General features: G+C 44.5%; 1 protein-coding gene across 1 annotated transcript; it reads left to right on the plus strand.

The window, feature by feature from the left end:
* Positions 1 to 3670: 3670 nt before the first annotated feature.
* Positions 3671 to 23922, plus strand: LOC136632303 (ly6/PLAUR domain-containing protein 3-like). The gene is made up of 5 exons (XM_066607085.1): positions 3671 to 3861; positions 10264 to 10401; positions 10641 to 10811; positions 13476 to 13622; positions 22197 to 23922. Exons 1-5 carry the CDS (start codon positions 3783 to 3785, stop codon positions 22598 to 22600), a joined length of 939 nt encoding a protein of 312 aa, XP_066463182.1. The 5' UTR covers positions 3671 to 3782; the 3' UTR covers positions 22601 to 23922.
* Positions 23923 to 26744: the final 2822 nt, after the last annotated feature.

Raw genomic sequence — 26744 nt, forward strand, 5'->3', positions numbered from 1 at the left:
TTGAACAACACTGTGCCTAGGACAGAGCCTTGTGGTACCCCACTTGACACATTTTTCCACTTCGATGTGCAGCCATTTATGATCACTCTTTGAGTACGATCACTCAGCCAGTTGTGAATCCACCTAACAGTTGCCTTGTCGATCCCATATTTGGTCATTTTTTCAATAAGTATGGTATGAGATACTTTGTCAAATGCTTTACTGAAGTCAAAATATACTATATCTACTGCATTTTCCCGATCAACCCATTCCGTGATTCTGTCATAGAGGGAAATTAGATTCGTCTGGCATGACTTATTTTTGGTGCTTTTAGATGGAATGATTATCGTTCAAAAATCAATTAAACAAGTGAAAGTGAACAATAATCGTTCAGTCTAAACACGCGCCAACGACTGAACAATAATCGTTCAATTTTTGTGAGTCATTCATTTTCTACAGGCCTAAAAATCATTGTTAGCTCGACCATTTATCATTCAAACAGCGCTTGTTCAGTTGTTCTCATTCACTTATTCAGCGAATGTAAAAGACTGAATGATTTCTCAGTTGAATGAGCCAACAATGTATCTGCTTGTATTTTCATCCAATACTTGCTGCAGCAAGTTCTCAGTGTTGGGTTAAACTTTGCCACATTTACATACCGTATTATGTAACAAATGTATAATGAAAATAATTTCAGTTCAGCATAGTACAATTTAAATAGACATCCTCTAGTGGCCATCTGTATTATTGCAGTTTCCTAGATTAATTTTTCCAACACAGACAATATCTATTTCGAAACCTATAGACATTATACACAATCGTTGGTCAACCAGCCAACTTCAATGGGATTGGCTGAAAATAATGCCTCTGAGGCCCTCCTGACTCTCCCCTTATGGTAGACATTGGATGAAATAATGATTAGGCATGTTGGAGTTCAACTTATCCAAACCTTTGCTCCAAAAGGACATAAGTCTGGAAGTTACTTATCCCCTCTCCCCTTTGAAATAAACCTGCACACTTGGCCAAGCTGACTACACATATGTGAAGACATTTAGAGAAATAATTTAATGTATTTGGCCATCTTAATATCAGCTATCAAACATGGCCAAGAACGGATGCCATTAGTGTCTGACAATTTCCCCCACATTAGTTTGTCCACTGATTCCATCTTGACCGAAAATACCAAAATCTTAAAATTTCCCTACCAGTCAATACAGCAGCAGTGTAGACATCAACATTCACCCAGTAGAGGATTTTGACCACTTTGGATAATTTTTGGGTGAAATTTTTGCAATATGGATTGTTCTTCAATCGAACAACTAGTTGATATTTGGGGAAAGTGGCTCAACCAGGTTGCCTATGGCTGCTACCTATTGGCTGTTCTTGGGATTGCTAGGTGATGAAGAATGATCATTACTTAAAATTGGCAGAAAGAGTTTTAATAGGCCTGCACAGGATGGAATTTCTGCAGCGTTTATCAGCGGAACTGATCAAATCCGCAGCTGTACACAATAAATCATATGTATAGGCCTCAGAATTTTATTGCATAGAAATTGACCTGCGGTGCGGATTTTTAAGTCAACAGTTTCCCCCTCGCTCTCCTCCGCCGCCCCCGAATCTTTTCGGGCAAGCAGGCATGTACTCGAAAATAGCGATACTCGCTCGAGTAATTTGCCTTAACGAGTACGCTCGCTCATCTCTACTGCAGATCCATAGAAAAATTCTCAGGGGAGATGATCATCTATGATAAAGCAGCAGCCTCTGTTTACTGGCCTGCATCAACAGCTGATTGCAGCAGTTACAGGTGTCTACACATCATCGCTGAAGGCTATGTATAAAGAAACTGGAGATGGACCAGGAAAACATAGGCATGGGTGCAGCAGGGGAAGGGTAAGGTAAGACCTCATGTCTACAGGCATAATATGGCCCCCACCGATTTCCACCACTGATGCACTAAGTGCACTGAACTCCTGCCCTCTCTCCACCCCCTTTCCGCCCCTCTCCACCCCCTTTCTGCCCTTCGGCACTATTTGTAATGAGAGAGGGTGGGGCAGGGGCGGAGCTAACTTTTATTTATATATATATAAGTTGGCCCTGCCCTTGCCCCGCCTCCTCCCTGTGCAAATAGTGCTGAGGGGCAGAAAGGGGGTGGAGAGGAGATGGAGGGAGGCAAGAGCTCATTGCATTGCTCCCTCTTCTTCCAGCCTCCTCCCCCTGCAGAGAGGGACACCGTATATTGGTCAAGTGTGAAAACCTGGCCGATATAGGGTCGTCTGAATAAGACCTAAAGATCATCCGCAGTGCGTCAGTGGCGGAAATTGGGGTGGGCCGTATTATGCCTGTGGACATGCCTGTGGACTTACCTTACCATTCCCCTGCTGCACCTTTGCCTATATTTTCATGAATGAATAGCTAATGACTAGCTGTAATTGGCTGAGCGCTCAGCCAATAGCTAAGCACTAGCTGTAATTGGCTGAGCGCTCAGTCAATCAGCACAGCCCTATCAGGATGTGGGGATTTTTAAATCCCTGCCTGCTGAAAGTGCTGGACAGCAATGCCGGGGAGCCAGCCGGAGGACGCATCTGAGTGGCAGAGAGGTGAGTAATTTTTTTCTTTTCTTTTTTTAACCAGTTAATGATGGTTTTCAGGGGAGGGCTTATATTTTAAGCCCTTCCCTGAAAATCATGCAGAGGATTCCTTCATCCCCGCGGTCCCCACGTGGAGGAAGGAAACTCTTGCTACAGCTGTCACAGCTGCGGCAGAAGTCTGTGATATTCTCCCTATGTTTTCAATGAGGCTAGCGCTGCTGCCGCTGGCCCCATTGAGAACACTGGCGATATCCCGCTGCGAGGCGAGTGTTTACACTTGCTCTCGCAGCGCAAGAGAGAATAAAATGCCAGTGGGTGTCAGCCCTTATGCAGATTTGTCTTGAGGATTTCTCTGTGGATTTTTGGTGGTTTTGATGCAGAACTATCCACACAAATCGGATCTATGTGAACCTGGCCTTTAGGTAAAGTCAATCATACCTTTGCTGTACCTCCTGACTTGAGGAAACGAGTAAAACGTGCGTCGGGGTGCAGGGTTTAAGGTTGGCACTATTGTTATGTTCATATTACTGTCCTGTACATGTGAATATGCAGCATCTGTTTGTTCTATTATTGTCATTATTGTATACATGATTCTGATAGCATTAGATATCTCTTGCATACACATGTCTCTATGAATATGACATACTGAATTCCTTTTTTGATGCATTATTTCTTTTTGTTTGGGAACTCATCTCTTTTGTGTGCCAACCTCTTTTCTTGTCTATTATGCAACAGAGCGTGAGTTTAAATTTGTATTATATGCAACCTTCATTTATTGTATATCACCAATCATACCTTGTATCATATTCCTGGGAGGTGCTGGCTGAAGAGTCGGTCACTTTTGACATGGCAAATTCTACGGTCAGCTTTAGCGATTTCTAATTATAAGAAACAGAAATTGCTATGTACTGTGACAATTACAAAGGCTCTGACACCATTTAAAACTTATAAAACAGGATTTGCAACCATGGCCATTTGGCAGGATTAAGTGCAGAGACTGAACTTGTAATTTGAATGACTGTAATAGTGATATTCAGGTTATAGAGCTGATGATCATGTTTGGATGGGAGGATCCCACCTATGGCTTTTGGAGTGGATCCAAACGCAGCGAATAAACAACGAGAGACAACAAAACACAGATGACACTTTTTATAGTTAGGTTGGATGGAACCAGAATAACTTCCTCTAGAACCACAAGGAGCAAAGTCACTTACGATGAAAAGGATATTTGGTCTGTCATGGAGAAGGTCTGCTCTAATGGTTATCTGCTTGGTCTTCACACTTGGACTTAAAGGTAAGATGTGTCCTGATGACACAAAGCCACAATTAGATTTATCCCTTATTGGAATTAATTTCCCTTGTTGGGAAATCAAGTTGACAAGCTCTTCTGATATGTTATAGCTACTGCACATGTGAGATCACACTAGTGAAGCCTGTCACCTTGAAATGCCAAGGTTCAAAAAAACACAAGAAGGCAACTTCTGCATTAAAGTTTACAAATGTTTGCATTGTCTTTCTCTTGGAATTTCGGCTAACCCCATCCTCTAAACACATGATTAGGATGCTTTCTATGAGAATGACCATAGAACATGTGGTTAGAAAAATGGAAGTGAGATTGTGATCCTCACTAGGGACGTGGACTGGTACAATTATTAAGGTATGTGTTAAAGCTACAATTTGAGCAATTTACTTTGAAAATTGCCAACATATACTGACATAGTTTTTAATTGGTGCATACAGCAAAGGCTAAAAACACATTTAGAAGCATGTGCAATGCAATTTCTAATTTTACATATTTCCATGCATGGAAATGATTGTTTTGTTGCCATAAAATATACTGATTATCTATAAGAATGTTGCTTGCTTTTGAATTGATTTACCTCTAACTTGCAGAACTTGTTTGGAAGTTTACAAAATAATTGGGACTAGCTCTATAGACCCTTATTTACATACTATAGATTACTACTGATGGGCTGAAAGAGATCCACATAGAATGAAAAGTGTATGTTTAGTTAGACAACATTTTTTCAGGTACCCTTTTATGGCTTTTGAGGTGCACAGACATCCATGTGCTTATTACTGCGGTTCCATTTTCATTCCATCTGCATATTCACCCTACTTCATTTCTCCTACACAGTCACTGCAGTGGAGACAAGGACCACAAAGACCATATAAATTGTGTAACCATATTACTCATCTAGCTACTAAACAGTACATAAATTATATGTTATGTCTCTCTCCTGACAAGTATCAATCCATATTTAATGTGCCATCAAAATGTTCCTTTGTCACTCCCTCGTCTGTGCTCTTCCTGATCCTGTACAAAGAGTCTTGTAGGCAATAATTCTCAGGATTGCAAAATCATCCTGTTTAATTCTAAAATGAATGTTTCTATATAGTATAGAAAGTTGTGTGCTCCTTGGGTTTCTTGATATAGTTTCTGAGTTCCAAGCTTTAAGCATGGGGACCCCCTATGATGTCCATATGTCCCAATTCGGTGTGGAAAGGGGTACTCTTCATAGGCAACCCCTTTAACGTATAGGCAAACTAGAGAGTTATGCTGGTTTCACATTGTGCTTTGTAAAAGAAGTGCTGGTTTTGTCCTGGGTTCAACTAGATGGGGACGGAAACCAGGATGGAACCCGGATGGTGCCATAGTGAAGAATATATGTTACATAGAGAATTCTTTAGTCTCCATTTCACATAGTTTCTGTCCCTGTCAGTCATTAACATTCAACAGAAAAGTGCTGTGTTTGGCTGACAAGAGGTCTCCATCTCACATCTTATCTCCTATGGTCCTGTGCAGGTTTCATCCTGGGTTCCATCACTATGCATTATGCAGGAACTCAAGATGAAACCAGCACTGATTTTGCAAAGCGCAATGTGAAACCAGCCATACGTAACCATTATGTCCTCTAAATATTTATACAATGCATTCAATCAACATCCATGTACAGAAATGTAATGTCGAGTTTAAAAAAATGCTAATTTTAAAAGGAAACCAGTTTCCCATCAAGAAGGTTAAAGAACGCCAACCCGTGACTTTCGCGTCAGGGCTTGCTGGGAGTTGTAGTTTCAGGACATGTTAGGAATTTTCATGTCAGTGACTGCTGGGAGTTGCAGGGAGTTTGAAGCCCATTGAAAAAGAAGATAGAACTCTGCAACAAAAGCATGTAATGTTTCCATATATCCCATAGACTTTAATAGAGAATAACTGCCCTCAAATGGCCAACTATCTGTTGGCACTGGACAACCCTGTTCTCATGATAGCTTGGGGGCAGACTTTTATGATATGTGCTCTGGATATGCTATAAAACTCCTTCGTGAGATTAATTTTCTGAACTGAAACATACTCACGCAGGCCTTGTTCTTAGTCAAAGCACATAGGACCCTGACAAATGCCCAGATTTGTACTCATAGTAGCATTGGGCCAAAGTACTGTATTTATATATACTGAATTTGCCACTTTAGTAGAAACAGTAGCTCTTTCATGATTGGAGCTTCCCTGTATGGAAATTAGACATGTGACCCCAAATTGCGGCATAAAATCATGGATTAGTTCTGGTATGAATCCACATTAGAATTGGAAATCAAATTATCTGAGCAACTTCAAGCCAGGCATAATCATTGATGCTAGACTGGCACCAACACTGTGGGGTTTTCTTGTGTAACAGTGTTAAAAGTATAGTGCAAATTATGTAACTGAGGAGCAACATCCAGGGAAAGGTTATTCTGTAGATGTGTCAACTTGTCGACAAAAGGGGTCAGGAGAAGGATGTCAAAAATCACTTTGACAAAAAGGTGATACACAGTCAATCAAACTGCAGCTGTGTAAGAGTAAAGAGCGGTGCCCAGTTCCCCTATTACTAGTGACAGTAGCCCACAGTTAATCTAGCAGCGGTTGCCGGTGTCACGAGTCCAATCCCTTCCAGCTAGTGATGCTGCCAGGAGGGGTACAGGGAGAGCAGAACAGGCTCTCTGAAGCATTGGGTGCAACCCACCTTCCTGCCCATGATGCATCAAGGAGAAGGGGAGAGAAAGAAGACAAGCACCTTTGCTAAACTCCGCTCCCTCCATAATGTCACAATGTTAAGCCTTGCCCCCAAAATGCCGAAAATAGGTATTCTAGCTGCCCCTCTGAATTGCACCAGAACTTAGGATTGGGTGCAGGGGTTGCTAAAAGCAAAAGAGCTGCTGTGGGAGAATGCAGGACAATGATTGGGGAAAACTGGGCTGCTGCAAGAAGAGTAGAGCTGAGATGTAATAGCCTACAAGAGGGCACTCAGAGGCCATTAGACTGCAGACAAGAAGTTGCCTGGAGCTGTGGAGGAGCTGTTCCAGAGGTGCCATGGCCTTCAGGAACGCTGCGACCTTGGGTGCGACAGTCTAGGAAACAGAGCCAGAGCTGTGTCTACAATCGTGAGATGACATCGGGACCACCAGCTGGATTCCTGGAAATTGTGGTTAAGGAATGCTCCCAACTCGGGATTAGTCCGAGCCAGTCAACATTAGTACTTCCATATGACTTATGTAAGTGAGGCTGTCCTCAGAAAAAAACAATTAGTGACCTGTGATTTAGCAACAGGCCTCTGCACATTAATGAGGATTTGAATTCTAGTTACATGAACAGTTGGGATTTACCCAGGGTTTGACCAGCAAGATACAACAAATCAACTATGTGTGAACATACCCCAAGAGAAACAGAGAAGAAACAATGGACAAAAAGAGTGCAAAAATGGGATCACTGAGCAGTGGAAGAACATCACCTGGTTAGATAAATCCACATTTCTACTGCCCATTGTTGACGGGACGGTCAGAATTCCACACAAGCATCATGCCAGGTGTCAACAGTTCAGGCTGGCAGAGGTGGAGTAAAAGGTGTGGGAAATTACTCTTGGCACGCCCTGGGTGCGATATTCTTGCAGAATGCTTTTAACACCTAGTGTAATCTATGCCTGGGTGCAATAGGGTGCCAATTCAATATACAATGACAGAGTATATGATTATGGGCAGGGTGATATGCCACTGTGACCAGTGTTTAAAAGATAGTTTACCATAAAATAAAAAAATCACGTTTGGTACAGTAACTGCACAAGCATAGTGACTCAAACAATGAAATTAACTTGTTATTCTTGCTGCAAGGTAAGCAGAAAGGGATGCAAAAAAAATGGCCAATTGCAGGGGGTAAGGGAGGTTTTAAAACTGTTTTCATAAAAATGAATAAATTATATGTACCCCAAAATAGTAATAATAAAAATTCAACCCAATCTCATAAAAATCAAGCCCTCATCTGCCATGTCAACGGTAAAATAAAAAAGCTATGACTGTCAGAGTGCGGTAACAGAAAAATGACTTTTTTCCATTAAACTTTTCAAAACTTGAAAAATCCTGTACATATTTGGTATTGTCGTATATGCACCAAACGTAGAATATAGTTAATTTGTCATCTTTACCATAAAAAATACAGCAGGGAAAAGAACCTGCAAAATAAAAAGGAATAGCAGAATTGCTGATTTTGAGCAAGTTTACATTTTTTTTCATCCGTCCCTCCCCCCAAAAATAAAAAAGTTTATATTATGTATTATATAAATCGAACTTATCAATAAATTATATGTACCAAAAATGCTACATGGAAAAACACAATTTGGCCTGAAAAAAACAAGCAGTCATACGGCTATGTAGATGGAAAAATTAAAAGGTTATGGAAAGCAATGATGAAAAAAAAATAATTTGGCTGATCTCTAAGGAGAAAACCCTTCTTATGTGCTATTCAAGTGATTGACCCTATTAGAAATGTAATCATGTCTGCTGCATATTTAATGATTTTTATTTTTAGATATTTAGAGAGTATTACATGGTAATAAATGAGGCCTGCATCTCATAATGATATATTACAAAATAGTGAATATGTGAGAATTTGAAAGTTTTTTCCATTTAGCTATATTATACAAGATTGCATGATGTGGGCAACATGGTGGCCTTGTAACTTTGGGATCCTGAGTTCATATCCAACCAAAGACAACTTCTGCATGGAGCGTATAAGTTCTCCTCGTGTTTACGTGGGTTTCCTCAGGCTACTCTGTATTTCCTCTCACACTCTAAAAACTAATATTTGAATGCAGATTGTGAGCTCTCATAAAGCAGGGCCCAAGGTAAGGGATGTGAATTTGTGTACAACACTGAGGAATAAATATAAATATATATATATATATATATATATATATATATATATATATATATATATAATAAGAGACATAAATAAATGGATTTTTAAAATTATGATGTAAATGCATGCAACTTTATTAGAGACACCCATCTAATAGTGTATTGTCCGTTGTCTTGTAGACCAGTGTTTCTCAACTCAAGTCCTCATGGATTTCCTCAGTATTGCACAGCTGAGGTAATTATCATCAGTGCCTCAGACATTGCCACAGGTGTTCTTACTATAGGATATCCAGAAAACATGACCTGTTGGGGCTCCATGAGGACTGGAGTTGAGAAATACTGTTGTAGACTCTTGTAGAAGAGCTTTTTTGTCTCCCCCCCCCCCCCCCCCCCTCTCAACAAGGTTCCTCAGGAAGTTGTGGTTGGTGCAAAAGAGAAGAACGGAGTGCTGGTCTCTAGTTTTCCAGGTAGAGAGTTACTCCTAAGGTAAAAAGAGTGCAGAGCCGAAAAAAAGTTGTGGATACTCCATGCATCTGATGCTTCAAGAGAATAGATCACTGGCCAATAAGCTCCTCGGCGAGAAAAGCAATACTGTGTAATCCCTTTGTACTCTGATCAGTGTTTTGTTTGAAAGTAAAAGTTATTTGCAAGCATCATTATGTGGCATGGTGATGCATTCCTCTGTGACTCCCAGCTGAGTCACAGATGGTGCACAGGCCCAGGGCATTTTACTAAGAGCAGGCGAGATCCCTACCTGGCTTCTCTCCCAAGAGCTGGGGAAGTTTCTGCTGCACCTATCCCCGAGGACCTGACCTGTGTCCTGGAAGCCTCAGCCCTATACAGCGGCCCAGCTACACTCTGACCTTCTATAGTTCAACATATTGACAGCAAATAGATTCAACTACATGTTAAAATTGTTCTGCAGGAATATTGGCCTTTGAGGACAGGGGAGCTTCTTGTAGTTGCTGTAGATTAGACAGAGGTACTGATACACTCTGAATAGCTGACAGGAAGGGTTCATCGATTCATCCTGCTTGCCACAAATTCTGACCCTCTCATCACCATTGTGCGACAGAAATCTGGATTTATCCATCCAGGTGATGTTTGTCCACTCAGTGATCTACTTGTTGTGCTCTTTTGCCCACTGGAGTCCTGTCTTTTTGCTCCCTTTAGACAACATTGGTACTCAAACTGGTCATCTGATGTTATAGCTTATTTTCGGTATACTCTCACCAACGTTTTATGAGAAAACCTCACAAGGCTGGCAGTGTATGAAATCTAAGTCACGACTAGTCTAATACCAATGACCAGGTCTCATTTGAAATTGCTCAGGTTGCTGGATTTTTCTATTTTAATGTGGATTCACACTGAAAGTGATCCACAAAAAACTTTCTGACTCGATTTTATGCTGAATTCCGAGGTCACGGGTCTAATTTCCTTACAGGGAAGCTCCAATCATGAAAAGGCTGGTCATTCTCTGTATATATAAGTATATCTATGTATCATGTTCTCTTGTTGATTCACTTTACAGATGTCACATCCCAGGAAATTGCTTGCTACTCCTGCACGGATCGGGGAGAAGGGGGCTGCCTACCTGAAAATGCTGCCAACATTTCCTGCTCTGCAAATCAGGATATGTGTGTTGAGCTCATCACCGCCGTAAGATCAAGTATGTACCACTTAATTCCAAATATTGCACTAGAGTAAGTAGACGATGGGGAACCTCATAGCAAAAATAAAAATTAGGCCTATTACAGGATTTTTTTTTCATAGCAGAGACCCTATTTGTCATTAATTTATGCTGCTGTTCACCTTTGAATGTTCTCCAGCTCCCTTCTATCTATTTAGCAAAATCTATAACTATTCAGAACTTTCATTTGTGTCCTAATATTTTTCCTCTTTCCAAAGGTCATCATACTTTTATTGTACTGAATAAAGGCTGTAGTTCCGGTGAAGAAGCCAAACTGGACAAAGCCATGTCGTACCACGGGATCTCCATATTTAATCAGATGAATCAATGCAACACAAGCTTGTGCAATACTGACATGGATCTGAAAAAGTATCTCATAGCTGAAGTTGGTAAATACTACAATATACAATTATATGTGATAAAACAGTGTTATGGATATTGTTATAGATTACTGCCTTCATCGTGTCTTTACAAAAATCACAAAACTCCTTGGTGACTAATTGCATCTACAGTTGTCAAAAACAAGTTAAAGGGGTTGTCCCGCGAAAGCAAGTGGGGTGCAGCACTTCTGTATGGCCATATTAATGCACTTTGTAATGTACATCGTGCATTAATTATGAGCCATACAGAAGTTATTCACTTACCTGTTCCGTTGCTAGCGTCCTCGTCTCCATGGTGCCGTCTAATTTCAGCATCTAATCGCCCGATTAGACGCGCTTGCGCAGTCCGGTCTTCTCCCTTCTGAATGGGGCCGCTCGTGCCGGAGAGCTGCTCCTCGTAGCTCCGCCCCGTCACGTGTGCCGATTCCAGCCAATCAGGAGGCTGGAATCGGCAATGGAACACACAGAGCCCACGGTGCACCATGGGAGAAGACCTGCGGTCCACCGTGGGTGAAGATCCCGGCGGCCATCTTCGGAAGGTAAGTAAGAAGTCACCGGAGCGCGGGGATTCGGGTAAGTGCTATCCGTTTTTTTTTTTTTAAACCCCTGCATCGGATTTGTCTCGCGCCGAACGGGGGGGCTATTGAAAAAAAAAAAAAAACGTTTCGGCGCGGGACAACCCCTTTAAGATGAATAAAATTAAGGGATTAACTTTATTTCACCAAATTAAATCTAGATTATTGACTCTTCAATGTAGCCTCCTCTAGCTGATATAACAGCTCTACACAATTGAGGCATTCTTTCTAAAAGTAAATTTAGATATTGTTCAGAAATTTCTTCCCAACATCTTTACAGAAGTTCCCACAAATGTGCTGCACTTGTAGGTTGCTTTGTTTTCACCCATCTGTCCAATTCATCCCAAACAAGCTCAACTAATTTTAAGTCTAGAGACTGTGCAGGTCATGCATTAAGCTACGGCTTCTTTTTGTCTTCTTAAGTAGGTCTGACATAACCTAGAATTATGTTTTGGATCATTGTTTTGCTGTAATATGAACCCTGAGCAACTAGGTATAGACCAAAGAGTATTGCATGGTTCATCAAAATGTTGTGGTAATCCTTTTTGTCCAGTGTGACAGTCACCCTGTGCAAGTTGCTAACTCTGGATCCAGCAAAACAAGCCCCAAACCATCATGTTTAATCCACCGTATTTGACAATTGGTGTCACACACTTAGGAACCAGACTTTCACCTATTCGATTGCGTACAAAAACCCTGCATGATATACCAAAAATGTTAAATTTTGATTCACCAGTCCATAAAACCTTCTTCCACTGTTTTGTAGTCCCCTGTAGGTGCTGCTTGTCTCAGGCATTTTTTTTGCTGTGAGGTGCTGATCACGCAAACTGTTGACTCTCAAAAACTTGTCATTTGATCTTGCAGTAGCCTTTGGTCTGCCAGACCTCTTCCTGTCAGTTTCCTCCAGTTTCCTTGTGCCTTTTGATGGCATAGGAAACTGGATTGAGTGCCACCTTGACTTATTTGGCAATTTCTTTGTGGGACAGACCTACACTTCTAAGGGTGATAATTGTATATAATAAAGTAGAGGAACAACACTTCCAGGAAGTGGAGACCCCCTTTACTTTACCATTAGCAGTGTTTATATCCATGGCAACCATCGGCACCCTACAAACAGACGCCACTTTCCCCCTGAGTGGCAGACGCAGAAGACATTGCATGTTCTACTCTCGTATATGATAGGAACCAGCACAGGACATTTATAGATTTTTTTCACATGCGGACTATCACATGAATAGCCTAATGGGTCTATGTGACACGGACGGGAAAAATGTTAATTCAAATGAGCCCATAAGTTGCTAGCTAGTGTTCAGAACCTCCATCACAGATCCATCATGAAATGTCAGATGATAAAGTCCTGCAAAGGATTTTTTCATCCAGTAAAATGCCAGACAGCTGAATGAACACTAAACGAACCCCATTACAGTCAATGGGTCCATTCATCACCATTCGCTTCCATCATAAACCATCCCTTCACCTAAGGGATTCCCTTTTCCTTCTCCCATAAGGGAGTAGGAAAATTGAATCCCCTAACGCAGATTACTGACTGCAATGGTCTGTGTTCTGGATGTGCCAAAAGTGCCCATCTATCCCCGGAGATTGTGATCACTTTACTATATATATAGCGGCAAGTTGAGCGTATTGAGCTCCACCATCATTCCTCTACCGGCTAGGTGGCAAAACATCACAAAGTCATATCCAGGCCAGAATTTTAGTAAAAATTGGTATATCAGTCCTTTTATTACATGCGCTCTTCACACTGTTGTTTCAGCATCACATCCTAGCTGTCTGCTACTACCTGACATAGGTTTTGCACCTAATTATCAAACAGGCCTAATGCCTTAGCATAACTCAAAAGTTCATCACCTCATACCTATCCAAGATGCCAATCTAGGGAACGTCCACCCCTGTCAGTCTTCTGGTTCTCCCATGTAGCAGCAGGTGTTCCACACTAGCCTAATGCTTGGTCTCCAATGGACACAGAGCTGAGCAACTCTGGAGGTTTTCAGACAGGTGTTTTCCTAATTAATTAGGAAACCCTTTATCTGCCAGACATCTCCTCCAGTTGATATATGCTGATATATATTTTGTTCCACAGAGAACACAACTCATCTTCCCAGTGATGAAAAATGCTACAGCTGTATTGGAAAGCCCGATGAGGAATGCTCTCCATCAACTGCTCCTGCCATGCAGTGCCACAGCACCATCAATCATTGCTTCGATGGGAAAGTCACAATATCTGTTGGTAAATATCTATCTATACATCATGTGCTATGTCAATTCTTACAATATGTACTATTAGAGAGGTCAAAACTCAGTTTGTCTGATACACCGCTCCAAATTCTGTGCAACATTGGTATGTAGTAATCTTTTATGTATATGTAAGGTAAGGTAAAGTCCCCTGGTATATCGGCCGTGCAGAGCATTGTGTCCAGAGCATTGCGTCCTGCAGTAATTTTACATAGTCCAGGGCCAGTAGTGGTGAGGCAGGGACAGAAGACATATCCAGTCTATATAGGCAGTGGGCTTTTCCAAAAAAATTTGGGAAAAAAAATCTATTTGGGCTGCCTGTGACCGTCCTCAGTGTACTGCGTCTCTGCTGGGGGTAGTTGTCCTAATTCATACGCAGCCAGCTAAGTGTTACAGCAGGCTTGCGCAAAATTCTTTCCTGGCTCTGCTGTGCGTTCCATAAGCGAAGTCAGCCTCCAACCACAGGCCAATAAGCGGCACATTTAATTAAAGCGTTCTGTTTCTGCACTACTGGTAATACACCATGCTGAGGGGTAGGGGTAGGCCTAGAGGACGTGGACGTGGACGCGGGCGAGGACGCGGAGGCCCAAGTCAGGGTGTGGGCACAGGCCGAGCTCCTGATCCAGGTGTATCGCAGCCGACTGCTGCGGGATTAGGAGAGAGGCACGTTTCTGGCGTCCCCACATTCATCTCACAATTAATGGGTCCACGCGGTAGACCTTTATTAGAAAATGAGCAGTGTGAGCAGGTCCTGTCGTGGTGGCAGAAAGTGCATCCAGCAATCTATCGACCACCCAGAGTTCTGCGCCGTCCACTGCTGCAACTCTGAATCCTCTGGCTGCTGCTCCTCCTTCCTCCCAGCCTCCTCACTCCATTACAATGACACATTCTGAGGAGCAGGCAGACTCCCAGGAACTGTTCTCGGGCCCCTGCCCAGAATGGGCAGCAATGGTTCCGAATCCTCTCCCACCAGAGGAGTTTGTCGTGACCGATGCCCAACCTTTGGAAAGTTCCCGGGGTCCGGGGGATGAGGCTGGGGACTTCCGGCAACGGTCTCAAGAGGTTTCAGTGGGTGAGGAGGATGATGACGATGAGACACAGTTGTCTATCACTCAGGTAGTAGTAATTGGAGTAAGTCCAAGGGAGGAGCGCACGGAGGATTCGGAGGAAGAGCAGCTGGACGATGAGGTGACTGACCCCACCTGGTTTGCTATGCCTACTGAGGACAGGTCTTCAGAGGGGGAGGCAAGGGCAGCAGCAGGGCAGGTTGGAAGAGGCAGTGCGGTGGCCAGGGGTAGAGGCAGGGCCAGACCGAATAATGCACCAACTGTTTCCCAAAGCGCCCCTTCGTGCCATGCCACCCTGCAGAGGCCGAGGTGCTCAAAGGTCTGGCAGTTTTTCACTGAGAGTGCAGACGACCAACAAACAGTGGTGTGCAACCTGTGTCGCACCAAGATCAGCCGGGGAGCCACCACCACCAGCCTCACCACCACCAGCATGCGCAGACATATGATGGCCAAGCACCCCACAAGGTGGGACGAAGGCCGTTCACCGCCTCCGGTTTGCACCACTGCCTCTCCCCCTGTGCCCCAACCTGCCACTGAGATCCAACCCCCCTCTCAGGACACAGGCACTACCGTCTCCTGGCCTGCACCCACACCCTCACCTCCGCTGTCCTCGGCCCCATCCACCAATGTCTGTCAGCGCACCGTCCAGCCGTCGCTAGCGCAAGTACGCCGCCACGCACCCGCACGCTCAAGCATTAAACGTGCACATAGCCAAATTTATCAGCCTGGAGATGCTGCCGTATAGGGTTGTGGAAACGGAGGCTTTCAAAGGTATGATGGCGGCGGCGGCCCCGCGCTACTCAGTTCCCAGTCGCCACTACTTTTCCCGATGTGCCGTCCCAGCCCTGCATGACCACGTCTCCCGCAACATTGTACGCACCCTCACCAACGCGGTTACTGCCAAGGTCCACTTAACAACGGACACGTGGACAAGCACAGGCGGGCAGGGCCACTATATCTCCCTGACGGCACATTGGGTGAATTTAGTGGAGGCTGGGACAGAGTCAGAGCCTAGGACCGCTCACATCCTACCCACCCCCAGAATTGCGGGTCCCAGCTCGGTGGTGGTATCTGCGGCGGTGTATGCTTCCTCCACTCAATCACCCTCCTCCTCCTCCTCCTCCGCAACCTCTGTCTCGCAATCAAGATGTGTCAGCAGCAGCACGTCGGCAGCAGTCGGTGTCGCGCGGCGTGGCAGCACAGCGGTGGGCAAGCGTCAGCAGGCCGTGCTGAAACTACTCAGCTTAGGAGATAAGAGGCACACGGCCCACGAACTGCTGCAGGGTCTGACAGAGCAGACCGACCGCTGGCTTGCGCCGCTGAGCCTCCAACCGGGCATGGTCGTGTGTGACAACGGCCGTAACCTGGTGGCGGCTCTGCAGCTCGGCAGCCTCACGCACGTGCCATGCCTGGCCCACGTCTTTAATTTGGTGGTTCAGCGGTTTCTGAAAAGCTACCCACGCTTGTCAGACCTGCTCGGAAAGGTGCGCCGGCTCTGCGCACATTTCCGCAAGTCCCACACGGACGCTGCCACCCTGCGCACCCTGCAACATCGGTTTCATCTGCCAGTGCACCGACTGCTGTGCGACGTGCCCACACGGTGGAACTCTACGCTCCACATGTTGGCCAGGCTCTATGAGCAGCATGGAGCTATAGTGGAATACCAACTCCAACATGGGCGGCGCAGTGGGAGTCAGCCTCCTCAATTCTTTACAGAAGAGTGGGCCTGGTTGGCAGACATCTGCCAGGTCCTTGGAAACTTTGAGGTGTCTACCCAGATGGTGAGCGGCGATGCTGCAATCATTAGCGTCACCATTCCTCTGCTATGCCTCTTGAGAAATTCCCTGCAAAGCATAAAGGCAGACGCTTTGCGCTCGGAAACAGAGGCGGGGGAAGACAGTATGTCGCTGGATAGTCAGAGCACCCTCCTGTCTATATCTCAGCACGTTCAGGAGCAGGAGCATGAGGAGGATGAGGAGGAGGGGGAAGAGACAGCTTGGCCCACTGCTGAGGGTACCCATGCTGCTTGCCTGTCATCCTTTCAGCATGTATGGCCTGAGGAGGAGGAGGAGGATCCTGAAAGTGATCTTCCTAGTGAGGACAGCCATGTGTTGCGTACAGGTACCCTGGCACACATGGCTGACTTCATGTTAGGAAGCCTTTCTCGTGACCCTCGCGTTACATGCATTCTGGCCACTACGGATTACTGGGTGTACACACTGCTCGACCCACGGTATAAGGAGAACCTTTCCACTCTCATAACCGAAAAGGAAAGGGGTTCGAGAGTGATGCTATGCCACAGGACCCTGGCGGACAATCTGATGGTAAAATTCCCATCCGACAGCGCTAGTAGCAGAAGGCGCAGTTCCGAGGGCCAGGTAGCAGGGGAGGCGCGGAGATCAGGCAGCATGTACAGTACAGGCAGGGGAACACTCTCTAAGGCCTTTGACAGCTTTCTGGCTCCCCAGCAAGACTGTGTCACCGCTCCCCAGTCAAGGCTGAGTCGGCGGGAGCACTGTAAAAGGATGGTGAGGGAGTACGTAGCCGATCGCACGACCGTCCTCCGTGACGCCTCTGCCCCCTACAACTACTGGGTGTCGAAGCTGGACACGTGGCCTGAACTCGCGCTGTATGCCCTGGAGGTGCTTGCTTGTCCTGCGGCTAGCGTCTTGTCAGAGAGGGTGTTTAGTGCGGCTGGGAGAATCATCACGGATAAGCGTACACGCCTGTCAACCGACAGTGCCGACAGGCTTACACTCATCAAGATGAACAAAGCCTGGATTTCCCCAGACTTCTCTTCTCCACCAGCGGACAGCAGCGATACCTAAGCAATACGTAGGCTGCACCCGCGGATGGAAGCATCGTTCTCTATCACCATCAAAAACGGGGACCTTTTTGCTTCATCAATCTGTGTATAATATTCATCCTCCTCCTCCTGCTCCTCCTCCTGAAACCTCACATAATCACGCCGAACGGGCAATTTTTCTTAGGCCCACAAGGCTCAGTCATATAATTTTTGTAAACAATTTTTATACGTTTCAATGCTCATTAAAGCGTTGAAACTTGCACCTGAACCAATTTTTATTTTAACTGGGCTGCCTCCAGGCCTAGTTACCAATTAAGCCACATTATCCAAAGCGATTAATGGGTTTCACCTGCCCTCTTGGTTGGGCATGGGCAATTTTTCTGACGTACATTGGTACACCAATTTTTGGGGGCCCTCGCCTACAGTGTAATCCAATTAATTTTTTGCCCACTTGCATTAAAGCTGACGTTACATCAGCTGTGATGGGCACTGCAATGGGATATATTTATGTACCGCCGGTGGGTTCCAGGGAGCCACCCATGCTGTCGGTCCACACGGAGTTGTAACTGCATGTGTCCACTTCTAAAGAACCCCAGTCTGACTGGGGCATGCAGTGTGGGCCGAAGCCAACCTGCATTAAGCATGACATTACCTCAGCTGTGATGGGCAATGCAATGGGATATATTTATGTACCGCCGGTGGCTTCCTGGCACCCACCCATGCTGTCGGTCCACAGGGTCTTCACAATAGGGAGTTGTACCTGCCTGTGTCTATGAATTAAAAAACCCGGTCAGGTTGGAGCATGCAGTGTGGGCCGAAGCCCACCTGCATTTAATCTGACGTTAGCTCTGCTGTCCAGGGCACTGCAATGGGATACATTTATGTACAGCGGGTGGGTTCCAGGGAGCCACCCATGCTGTGGGTGCACACGGAATTCCCATTGCGGAGTTGTACCTGCCTGTGACTATTTATAAAAAACCGCGGTCTGACTGGGGCATGCAGACACCTTGACAGAATGAATAGTGTGTGGCACATAGGTTCCCCATTGCTATGCTCACGTGTGCAGCTCCTGATGGCGGTGGCACAGGATTATATTTCTCATTGCTTCTGTACAGCATTGTGGGCTATCGCCCCGCCCCTTTTAAAGAGGGTCGCTGCCTAGCCGTGCCAACCCTCTGCAGTGTGTGCCTGCGGTTCCTCCTCATGGCAGACGCACTTATAAATAGACATGAGGGTGGCGTGGCATGAGGGCAGCTGAAGGCTGCGCAGGGACATTTTGCTGTGTGCTGTGGACACTGGGTCGTGCGGGGAGGTTGGGGTGGGCAGCATGTAACCCAGGAGAAGTGGCAGCGGAGTATCATGCAGGCAGTGATTGTGCTTTGTTGGAGGTAGTGTGGTGCTTAGCTAAGGTATGCATTGCTAATGAGGGCTTTTCAGAAGTAAAAATTGTTGGGAGGGGGGGGTCTCTTGCCGCTATTGTGGCTTAATAGTGGGACCTGGGAACTTGAGATGCAGCCCAACATGTAGCCCCTCGCCTGCCCTATCCGTTGCTGTGTCGTTCCCATCACTTTCTTGAATTGCCCAGAATATCACAAATGGAAACCTTAGCGAGCATCGGCGATATACAAAAATGCTGGGGTCGCCCATTGACTTCAATGGGGTTCGTTATTCGAAACGAACCCTCGAGGATCGCGAAATTTTCGTCCCGAGTAACGAGCACCCGAGCATTTTGGTGCTCGCTCATCTCTATAAATTACCCATAGAAATGATTAATAAATAAATATTCATGGGATATAATTTTGCACTTTGGGTGCATAAAATAACCAGTAAATAGACATCTTCATAAAATTCCTTATAAAATTCCTAACATTATACATATTCTAAAAATCATAGGTCTATAGATATAGAACATACATTAACAATATCTAAATTCCCCTTAATAGATCTTCTCCAAAGTTTCGTTTAAGCCTGCAGGGTGTAGTGTGTTGAACTTGTATATACAAATGTCACTAGGAACAATGCTCCATCAATAGCGTTGTATCACCACGCCCACTATCCCCTATTGGGAACGCCCCCTTGTGATGCCGTGACACCCCGCCCTCACTTTAGAGGCCGGGTGTATGATGCGTCTACACGGATGCTATCGATGGCGCCGCGGAACCATGCGGACGCCATCCAAGGCAATCCTGTGTACTGACGTACATTAGCCATAGCGGTCATATGACAATACGAGGGCTAACTCCGCCCCTGGACCGTGTGGTCACGTGATGTCCCGCCCCTGTATATGACATAATCACGTCCTAAACGTCATCACGTGACATGATTAACGTTACTGGGAGCAATGCTCTACCATGGCGTTACACTATCACGCCCACTACCTTCTATTCGGACACACCCCCCTCCTTGTGATGCCGTGACATCCGACCTTCACCCTAGAAGCCGGGTGTATATCCACGTCCACATGGATACTATCGATGGCGCCGCGAAATCATGCGGACGCCGTCCAGGGCAGTCCTGTATACCAACACACACCAGCTACAGCAGCACAGGATGTCTGATTAATACCTGTGTGAGGACATCTACATTATAGGGGTAAGATTTGCTAAGATTTGCTGAGATTCTTTTCTAAGAACTCCCCCATAAATTAATAAACAACACCCACGTAGGGGAGGAACCAAACGGACCAGCCTCTCTCCCTCCCCTTTCTCTCCCCGCCCCCTTCCTTCCTGTCCCTCCACCTTTCTTTCTTCTTCATTTGTATGTTAACTATAAATAGAGACAACTTGTAACCTGCTCAGTATGCTTGAGAAAGGCTTGACATAAGCCGAAACGCGTCGCAGCATTGTCAATTCGTTTTAAATATATTAAATTTCATCTATAAGAACACGTTCTCCTCAGCTGGGCTTTTCTGCTTCTTTGGATGTGAGGGGTGCCAGGAGATCGGGCACCCCCTAACAAGTAAGATCCTGATTTACACCGATACAGTTTAACGGAGCGCAAAAGTTTTTTTTTTATTTTGATCACATATTCTTTCCTCCTCAAATGCATTTGTTTGGAGTTACTTTCTGCCGCTCTCCCTCTGGGATGTCCTAGGACCGCTGACCTGCATCTATTCCATTGGTACAAGAGGCTCACGTGGATCTATAAAACTGACCGGTTCCCAAAACCTTGGGACCGGTTCAGTTGCGGTGAGTCCCCCTGCATATTAGTTCCTTGTCTATTTTTCCTACGCACCATTGGAGCGCCGCTTCTCATCTATATTGTTTAAAAAGCATCCGATGTGAGAGCTGCATTAGCATTCGAATTTGAATGATCCAACAATTTTTTGAACGATAAGCGTTCCATGTAAAAGCACTTCTATTTCTGTGCAGGGAATGTGGAACTCTGTATCAGAAAACAAAAGAAGCTCTGACCACTATAAACATTTATGTTGGACCGACAAATGACATTAAATTAATGGTGTCACCACTTACCAAAGGGGGCCAACTGTGGACACTTCCAAATACAATGGATTAGAGTAAGAAGGGACCTATTCTACCTCATTGGGGGTTTTACCTTTCTCTAGATCAACATTGGAGGGGACAGGTTGAACTGGATGGACATATGTCTTTTTTTGGCCTTATACACTATGCTACTATGTGAATGCATGTGTGAATATTTAGGCGCAACTGCAAAGCTTTATGTTACCATGCAAATATTTGGGCACTCTGAGTGCTAAGCCAGAGACCCGTCCCACATGTTTGGGAAGGTTTCTGGCACTACTGGCATGATATAAAAGTTATTCTGAACTGTGCCACTGGAAGAGAAGGCATATGGAACAGCAGGGAATGTAGAGGTGCTATGTGGCTCGGAAGAAGGATGAGTGTGATAGTCTGTAGAAAGTGCTGGGACCAGTTAACGGAGTAGCAGGAGCTGCTCAGAAGAGCACTGTGGGCATTGGGTCACCAAGCAAAGACTGGGAGACTGCTTGGAGTTACAGCAATGACTATGAAGGAGTCATCGCTCCATGTGCAACAAACTGCGGGAGTGAGAGAGAGCATCCGTGAGGAGCAATCAACTGCCAGAGGGCATCGAGACCAGCATCTGGATTCCCAGGATTCTTGGTTGTGGAACATTTCAGAAGTGAGGCTGGCCTTATTGAAAGCCAAATAAGTGTGCACCCTAAAAGTGACTGTTGGGACTAAGCAGGTCTGTTGACCAGGTAGGAAAACAAATGCTGTTTGTCAGGACACTAATAATTGCTAAGCTTGAGTGTTTAGGTGAAAACCACAGGTGGGACTTTCTTTGGGACCATGCCTGGCACTGTTGAACATTGCCACTGGGAGTTTCAAGAACCTGCAAGTTTTATGGGCAACTTTTGTTAGTGGTTACTGTGTGTAATAAATTGCGGTTATTGATACCAGATACTACATGGAGAGGTTACTTTATCCCACCACCTGTGACATTAGCCCTAGATTTATAAGTCCATACTTTGGAAGTCACTTTCACTCTTGGAAGATGGTTTCTCATAGATACGTATGTAATGAAAAAGTCTGCATCCCTGGAGCTAAACAGTGCAGTAGTCCTATATAGTAGAGGATTTGAAATGGCAGAGACAACTTGTAGTCAATTTAAACTTTTTCAACTTTACACTGAGGTTGGGTTGTCACCAAACATTATTAACAAAGACTTCTGGAACTTTTCTCTTCCTATCTAGATAATAACATAACCGTCATACCTGTCAAGAGCTGCACCTCAAGATTCCATTGTGTTCCACAGACACTAACCTATGGTACTGTATCTATTGAGATAAAAGGAGCCTGCTGCTCAGGAGATCGCTGCAACCAAGACCTCTCCAACCAGACCCAGCTTATAGACCTGCCGTTTCTAGTTCTCCTTGATGAAAATAAAGAAGAAGTGACCCCCACTGTTTTACCCCCTCCATGGTTAACCCCTGCAATTACATTGGCAACCACAAAGGGTGTTGAACCAAGAGACGGAGAAGATACTCCAAACACTGCAGATTCCAGTAATCAGGCTGAAGGTAGCGAAAGTAATAACATGGCCTTTGGACTGGTGTACTCGCCTTGGCTTATTTTCATCCTAATCTGTCTTTCATGATCATTGGGCTCTATCTCCTACTTAGGACTTTGTTTTTGTAGTTTAACTGTATTTTTGCAAAAAAGGATGAAGTTGTATTGAGGAATTTAACTTATAGAACAATATGCTTCGAAGTTACTAACTAGTTTAAAAAAAAAAAAAGTAGTCCTGTTGTCTTGATTTCTCATATCTCTTCACGCTTGGCTGGACCTTCACTTGTTCCATCAATAGCTAATCCTTCTCTATCAATACTGAAATATTGTATGTGTAATAGTCTAATGCTTATGTAAAGGCAAATGGCTCTTAAATGGATTGTCCAGGGTTAGAAAAACATGGCTGCTTTTTCAGAATCGGCCCTACATCTGTCCATTGGCTCTCTGAGTTGCCAACTGTCCGTAAATTTACACACTTTTCGCAAAAAAAACAGGTGTTTTTTTCTGCTGTCCATAGTGTCCAGCAGAAAAGCACCGTACATGATTTTTTTTCTCTTAAAGATTGCACTATTTATGTGCCATGACATGTACACTGGAGACATGATGCTGTATCACTGAGGCAGCCAGTAAGAGAAGAAGGAGGAAGAGTTGCAGCACCGTTCACAAGAGAGGGTGGGATGGAATACACTCAGCCCACCATCTGTATAGAGTAACGACAAGTTGAATTGCACCGAGTAGAAGGTATTGAGTGTGCGAGTGGCTGTGGCTTTAGCATAGATTAGATCAATTGGCTAACTGTTGTGTGAATGGCTATCTAGTAGAGCTACCTAACGTATACTCAGGGCAGTTAATAGGCACTTGGGAAAACACACGTTGAGAAGTGCGATATTGGGCCAAGTTTCTTGGCCCAAAATAATGCTCGCCCGTGTGTAGGTAGCCTAACATTTACAGTTCTCTTCACATTTAACGACTATAACAGCCCTCCCAACATAGTGGCCCCCAAAACAATCATCATGACATTCAATGTGCCTCCCGTAGCTGTGAAAACATTCCTCGTGCATTCCTGTGTGGAACTGAGTTCAAATAAATTTCAAGATGTGATGAAAAGATCTGAGTTAAAAGGACCCTCCAGAAGTTAAAATGCTCCATCATCGCTCCAGCACCTATGCTTCCATTGCTCCCAGCCATTCTTTGTTTATGTGACATCGGCAATGATTTCGGTAAGTGTGGCACATCATGGTAGGCAAGTAAAAGAAAGTATTGGTGCAAACATAGAAGGGCATATAAAAGGGGAGAATTGAGGAGGTATTTTTTAACATGTTGCTGCCAGATTTCTTTTTTAACTACCGAGCCTTTAATTTTAGGGTCTTTGTGATTAACCCCTTGAGACTGTTCTCAGTAAGAGAAATCAAGTAATCTTATAGATATGATAGCTTTTAATGGCTGACAAAAATACATGATGTTACAAGCTTTCAAACCTTCTTAAGGCCCGTTTAGACACAAAGATTATTACTCTGACGTCTTTTGAGCGATAATCGTTGTGTGCCTTTAAGCGCAAGGTGATCGCTCAAACGATGAGCGATCACTTTGCGCTCCGAGCGGGGGATGCAGAAGATAAGTGGGGCCACTTGTTTTCTGCATCCAGCTGTTCTCTGCTGGACCGCTGTGTTCTTCATACCGCGGCTGTTCACGGAGCACTCAGCTGGTATACAGCTGTGCGCTCCGTGTGGAGTATGAAGAACACAGCCGGACCGCTGTGTTCTTCATACCCCGCCTGTGTTCAGGGAGCGGAATACAGCTGAAACAATAGTATCAGCTGTATCCCACTGCAAACTCCTGATAAGGCCGATCGTTGTCTTTCGGCATGCTGAAAGACAACGATCAGCGACTGGTTAACGAAAACTGCACGATGTTAGTGCAGTTACACACAACAATTATTGCTCAAAAGATGGCTTTTGAGTGAATTTTGAGCGATAATCGATGTGTCTAAATGGGCCTTTAGGTTTTATTTCTCAGGGTTAATGGAATAGATCCGAAGACATACATACATAGGAAAAGGCACATAAATAGTGTGGTTAATTTGCACTTAAAACAGTACCAGAATGGGATGAGCTGAGGAATAATTACTTAATTAGTCCACTGATAAGGATGTGAAATTTCTATTGTCTCTAAATTTCATTAGGGATAACACACAGACCTGGTTTCTCCTAACATTTCTCCTAAGCTCCACTGTAGCATGAAGCCTCATGAAGTGTTTACTCCTGTGCTGAAAGTGTCAAAGATAACTATAAACTTGTGCTCCCAACAATCTCAGAAAATGGCCGTTACTTACTGACTGAGGAGAGCATATAGATGCATCCTCCTCTCACCATGCAGGTAGCTGACTACCAAATGCAGGAGCCAATAACACCTGTGCAGGACACCGATGAGACAGCCACTCACACTGCCTCTTGATAATGAGGGGGGTGGCTGCTTGGTGTTCACTCCCACACATAGTGGATACAGGGTGCCAGACCATTCTGATATATGTAGTTCACCATGCAGACCAGCAACCTATTAATGACGCCATGATAATTCAGCGGGTTGCCCTGCACTTCCATCAGTAAACCACATTGGTACTGCCACCCTGGGCTCCCCCTGGAGTCTTAATGCCACATTGCATGTGAATGATAGATAATAAATGCAAGGCATTGGTTGGATGTTGGCCAAGATACATGAGCCCACTAACCACTTCACGGTTCCTTGCGTTGTAGTGGGTCCCTACACTAATATAAATGCGTCACAGAAGGGGAAATCAAGAATTAAAAACAATCACAGAAAATGGCAGTTACTTACTGATTGGGGAGTGCATATAGATGCATCCTCCTCTCACCATGCAGGTTGCTGACTACCAAATGGAGGAGCAAATAACACCAAATTCTTCTAGCACATTGAGATTTGAAGTTGCCTACAAGAATAAGTTCCTTTTTGTGTGTAGGAGGATGATGTACTCCTAAATATAAAGTTCCTCATAAAGTTCTGATACACAGAGAAGGAAGAAAACAATTGTGTACCTCTAGAAACTCCATCATACTCTACACAAGGATAACCATCTGAAAACCATATTCCTGGACCCTCCCCTTCTGAGTTATAGGAAACCTCCAAATTTGAGGAACTTTATAATCAGGAGTGCATTACCCTCTGACACACAAAAAGTAACTTAGCGCTGCAATATAAGGAGCCTCAAGATCTGCCTGCATGTACAAACCGCGAACAGGATACAAATCCCCAACACACAGCAGAACTATAAGATCCCGGGGACATTCACATGTTCCACATTTAATGTTGAGTAACCGATTCTGTGCAGCAAAGGCCCATTTACACCCAATGATTATTGCTCAAAATTCGTTCAGACGATGGCATATGAGCGATAATCATTGCGTATAAACGCTGCCGTCTTTCACTCTTCGGCTGAGCGATGATTTTAAGGTGAGCTTAAAATCCATCGTTTAGTCAGAGAGAGATAACACAGACCGCACGCTGTGTTCTCCACAGGAGTTGGAGATTACATTGTATTCTGCTGACAGCCCATCCTAGAACAAAGCAGCTGTGTGCAGAGCTCAGACCACATGTTGGGATCTGCAAACAGCTCTCAGAGGCCCTTTTACATGCAAATGAATATGATGAAGTGCTAATGGACATTAACACTTTATGCAAAATCAACGCTAAAACTGTCAATCTTTCAATCATTTGAAAGATTGTATTTATGTGTAAATGGGCCTTAAGTGTCCTGTTGGGGGTCTTTATGTTTGAGAAACAGGACGAAAACTTAAAGCGAGGGTGAGGTCTCAGCACCACACAATTAATGGAAGAAAAACCTAATTACCTGCGGCTGAGCATTTTTCTAGTAAAAGACACAACATAGATCATATAAAAGCTGCTATATCAAATCTCAACGTCATAGAAGAATTTTGGAGTACAAGTTCATAACCATATTTGACACTCTTAACACTGGGATCAACATCTCAAGAGGCTTCATTCTAGAGTGAAACATACGAAAAATCTGTGGCACAGATAACACGCTAGCCTGGTTACCCTCTACAACAAATTTTTTCGGATCTATTTCAGCAAGCCTGAGGAAAAACCCTAAGTAGGTTTGGAAGCTCTCTATAGCATGTCTTTTTGTTAGCCATTAAAAAGGTATCATATCTACAAGGCCATTGTTAATGGCAAACAGGGACATGAACGAATAT

The sequence above is a fragment of the Eleutherodactylus coqui genome, chromosome 6 (genome assembly GCF_035609145.1).
Source record: "Eleutherodactylus coqui strain aEleCoq1 chromosome 6, aEleCoq1.hap1, whole genome shotgun sequence".
Classification (NCBI taxonomy): domain Eukaryota; kingdom Metazoa; phylum Chordata; class Amphibia; order Anura; family Eleutherodactylidae; genus Eleutherodactylus; species Eleutherodactylus coqui.

What these genes read in the sequence shown, in the direction of transcription:
- LOC136632303 (XM_066607085.1), top strand. Translation starts at nt 3,783, where the DNA reads ATGAAAAGGATATTTGGTCTGTCATGGAGAAGGTCTGCTCTAATGGTT. An exon ending in CTTCACACTTGGACTTAAAG is followed by an intron (nt 3,862 to 10,263) that starts GTAAGATGTGTC and finishes TTCACTTTACAG; the next exon opens with ATGTCACATCCCAGGAAATT. An exon ending in GTATCTCATAGCTGAAGTTG is followed by an intron (nt 10,812 to 13,475) that starts GTAAATACTACA and finishes TTTGTTCCACAG; the next exon opens with AGAACACAACTCATCTTCCC.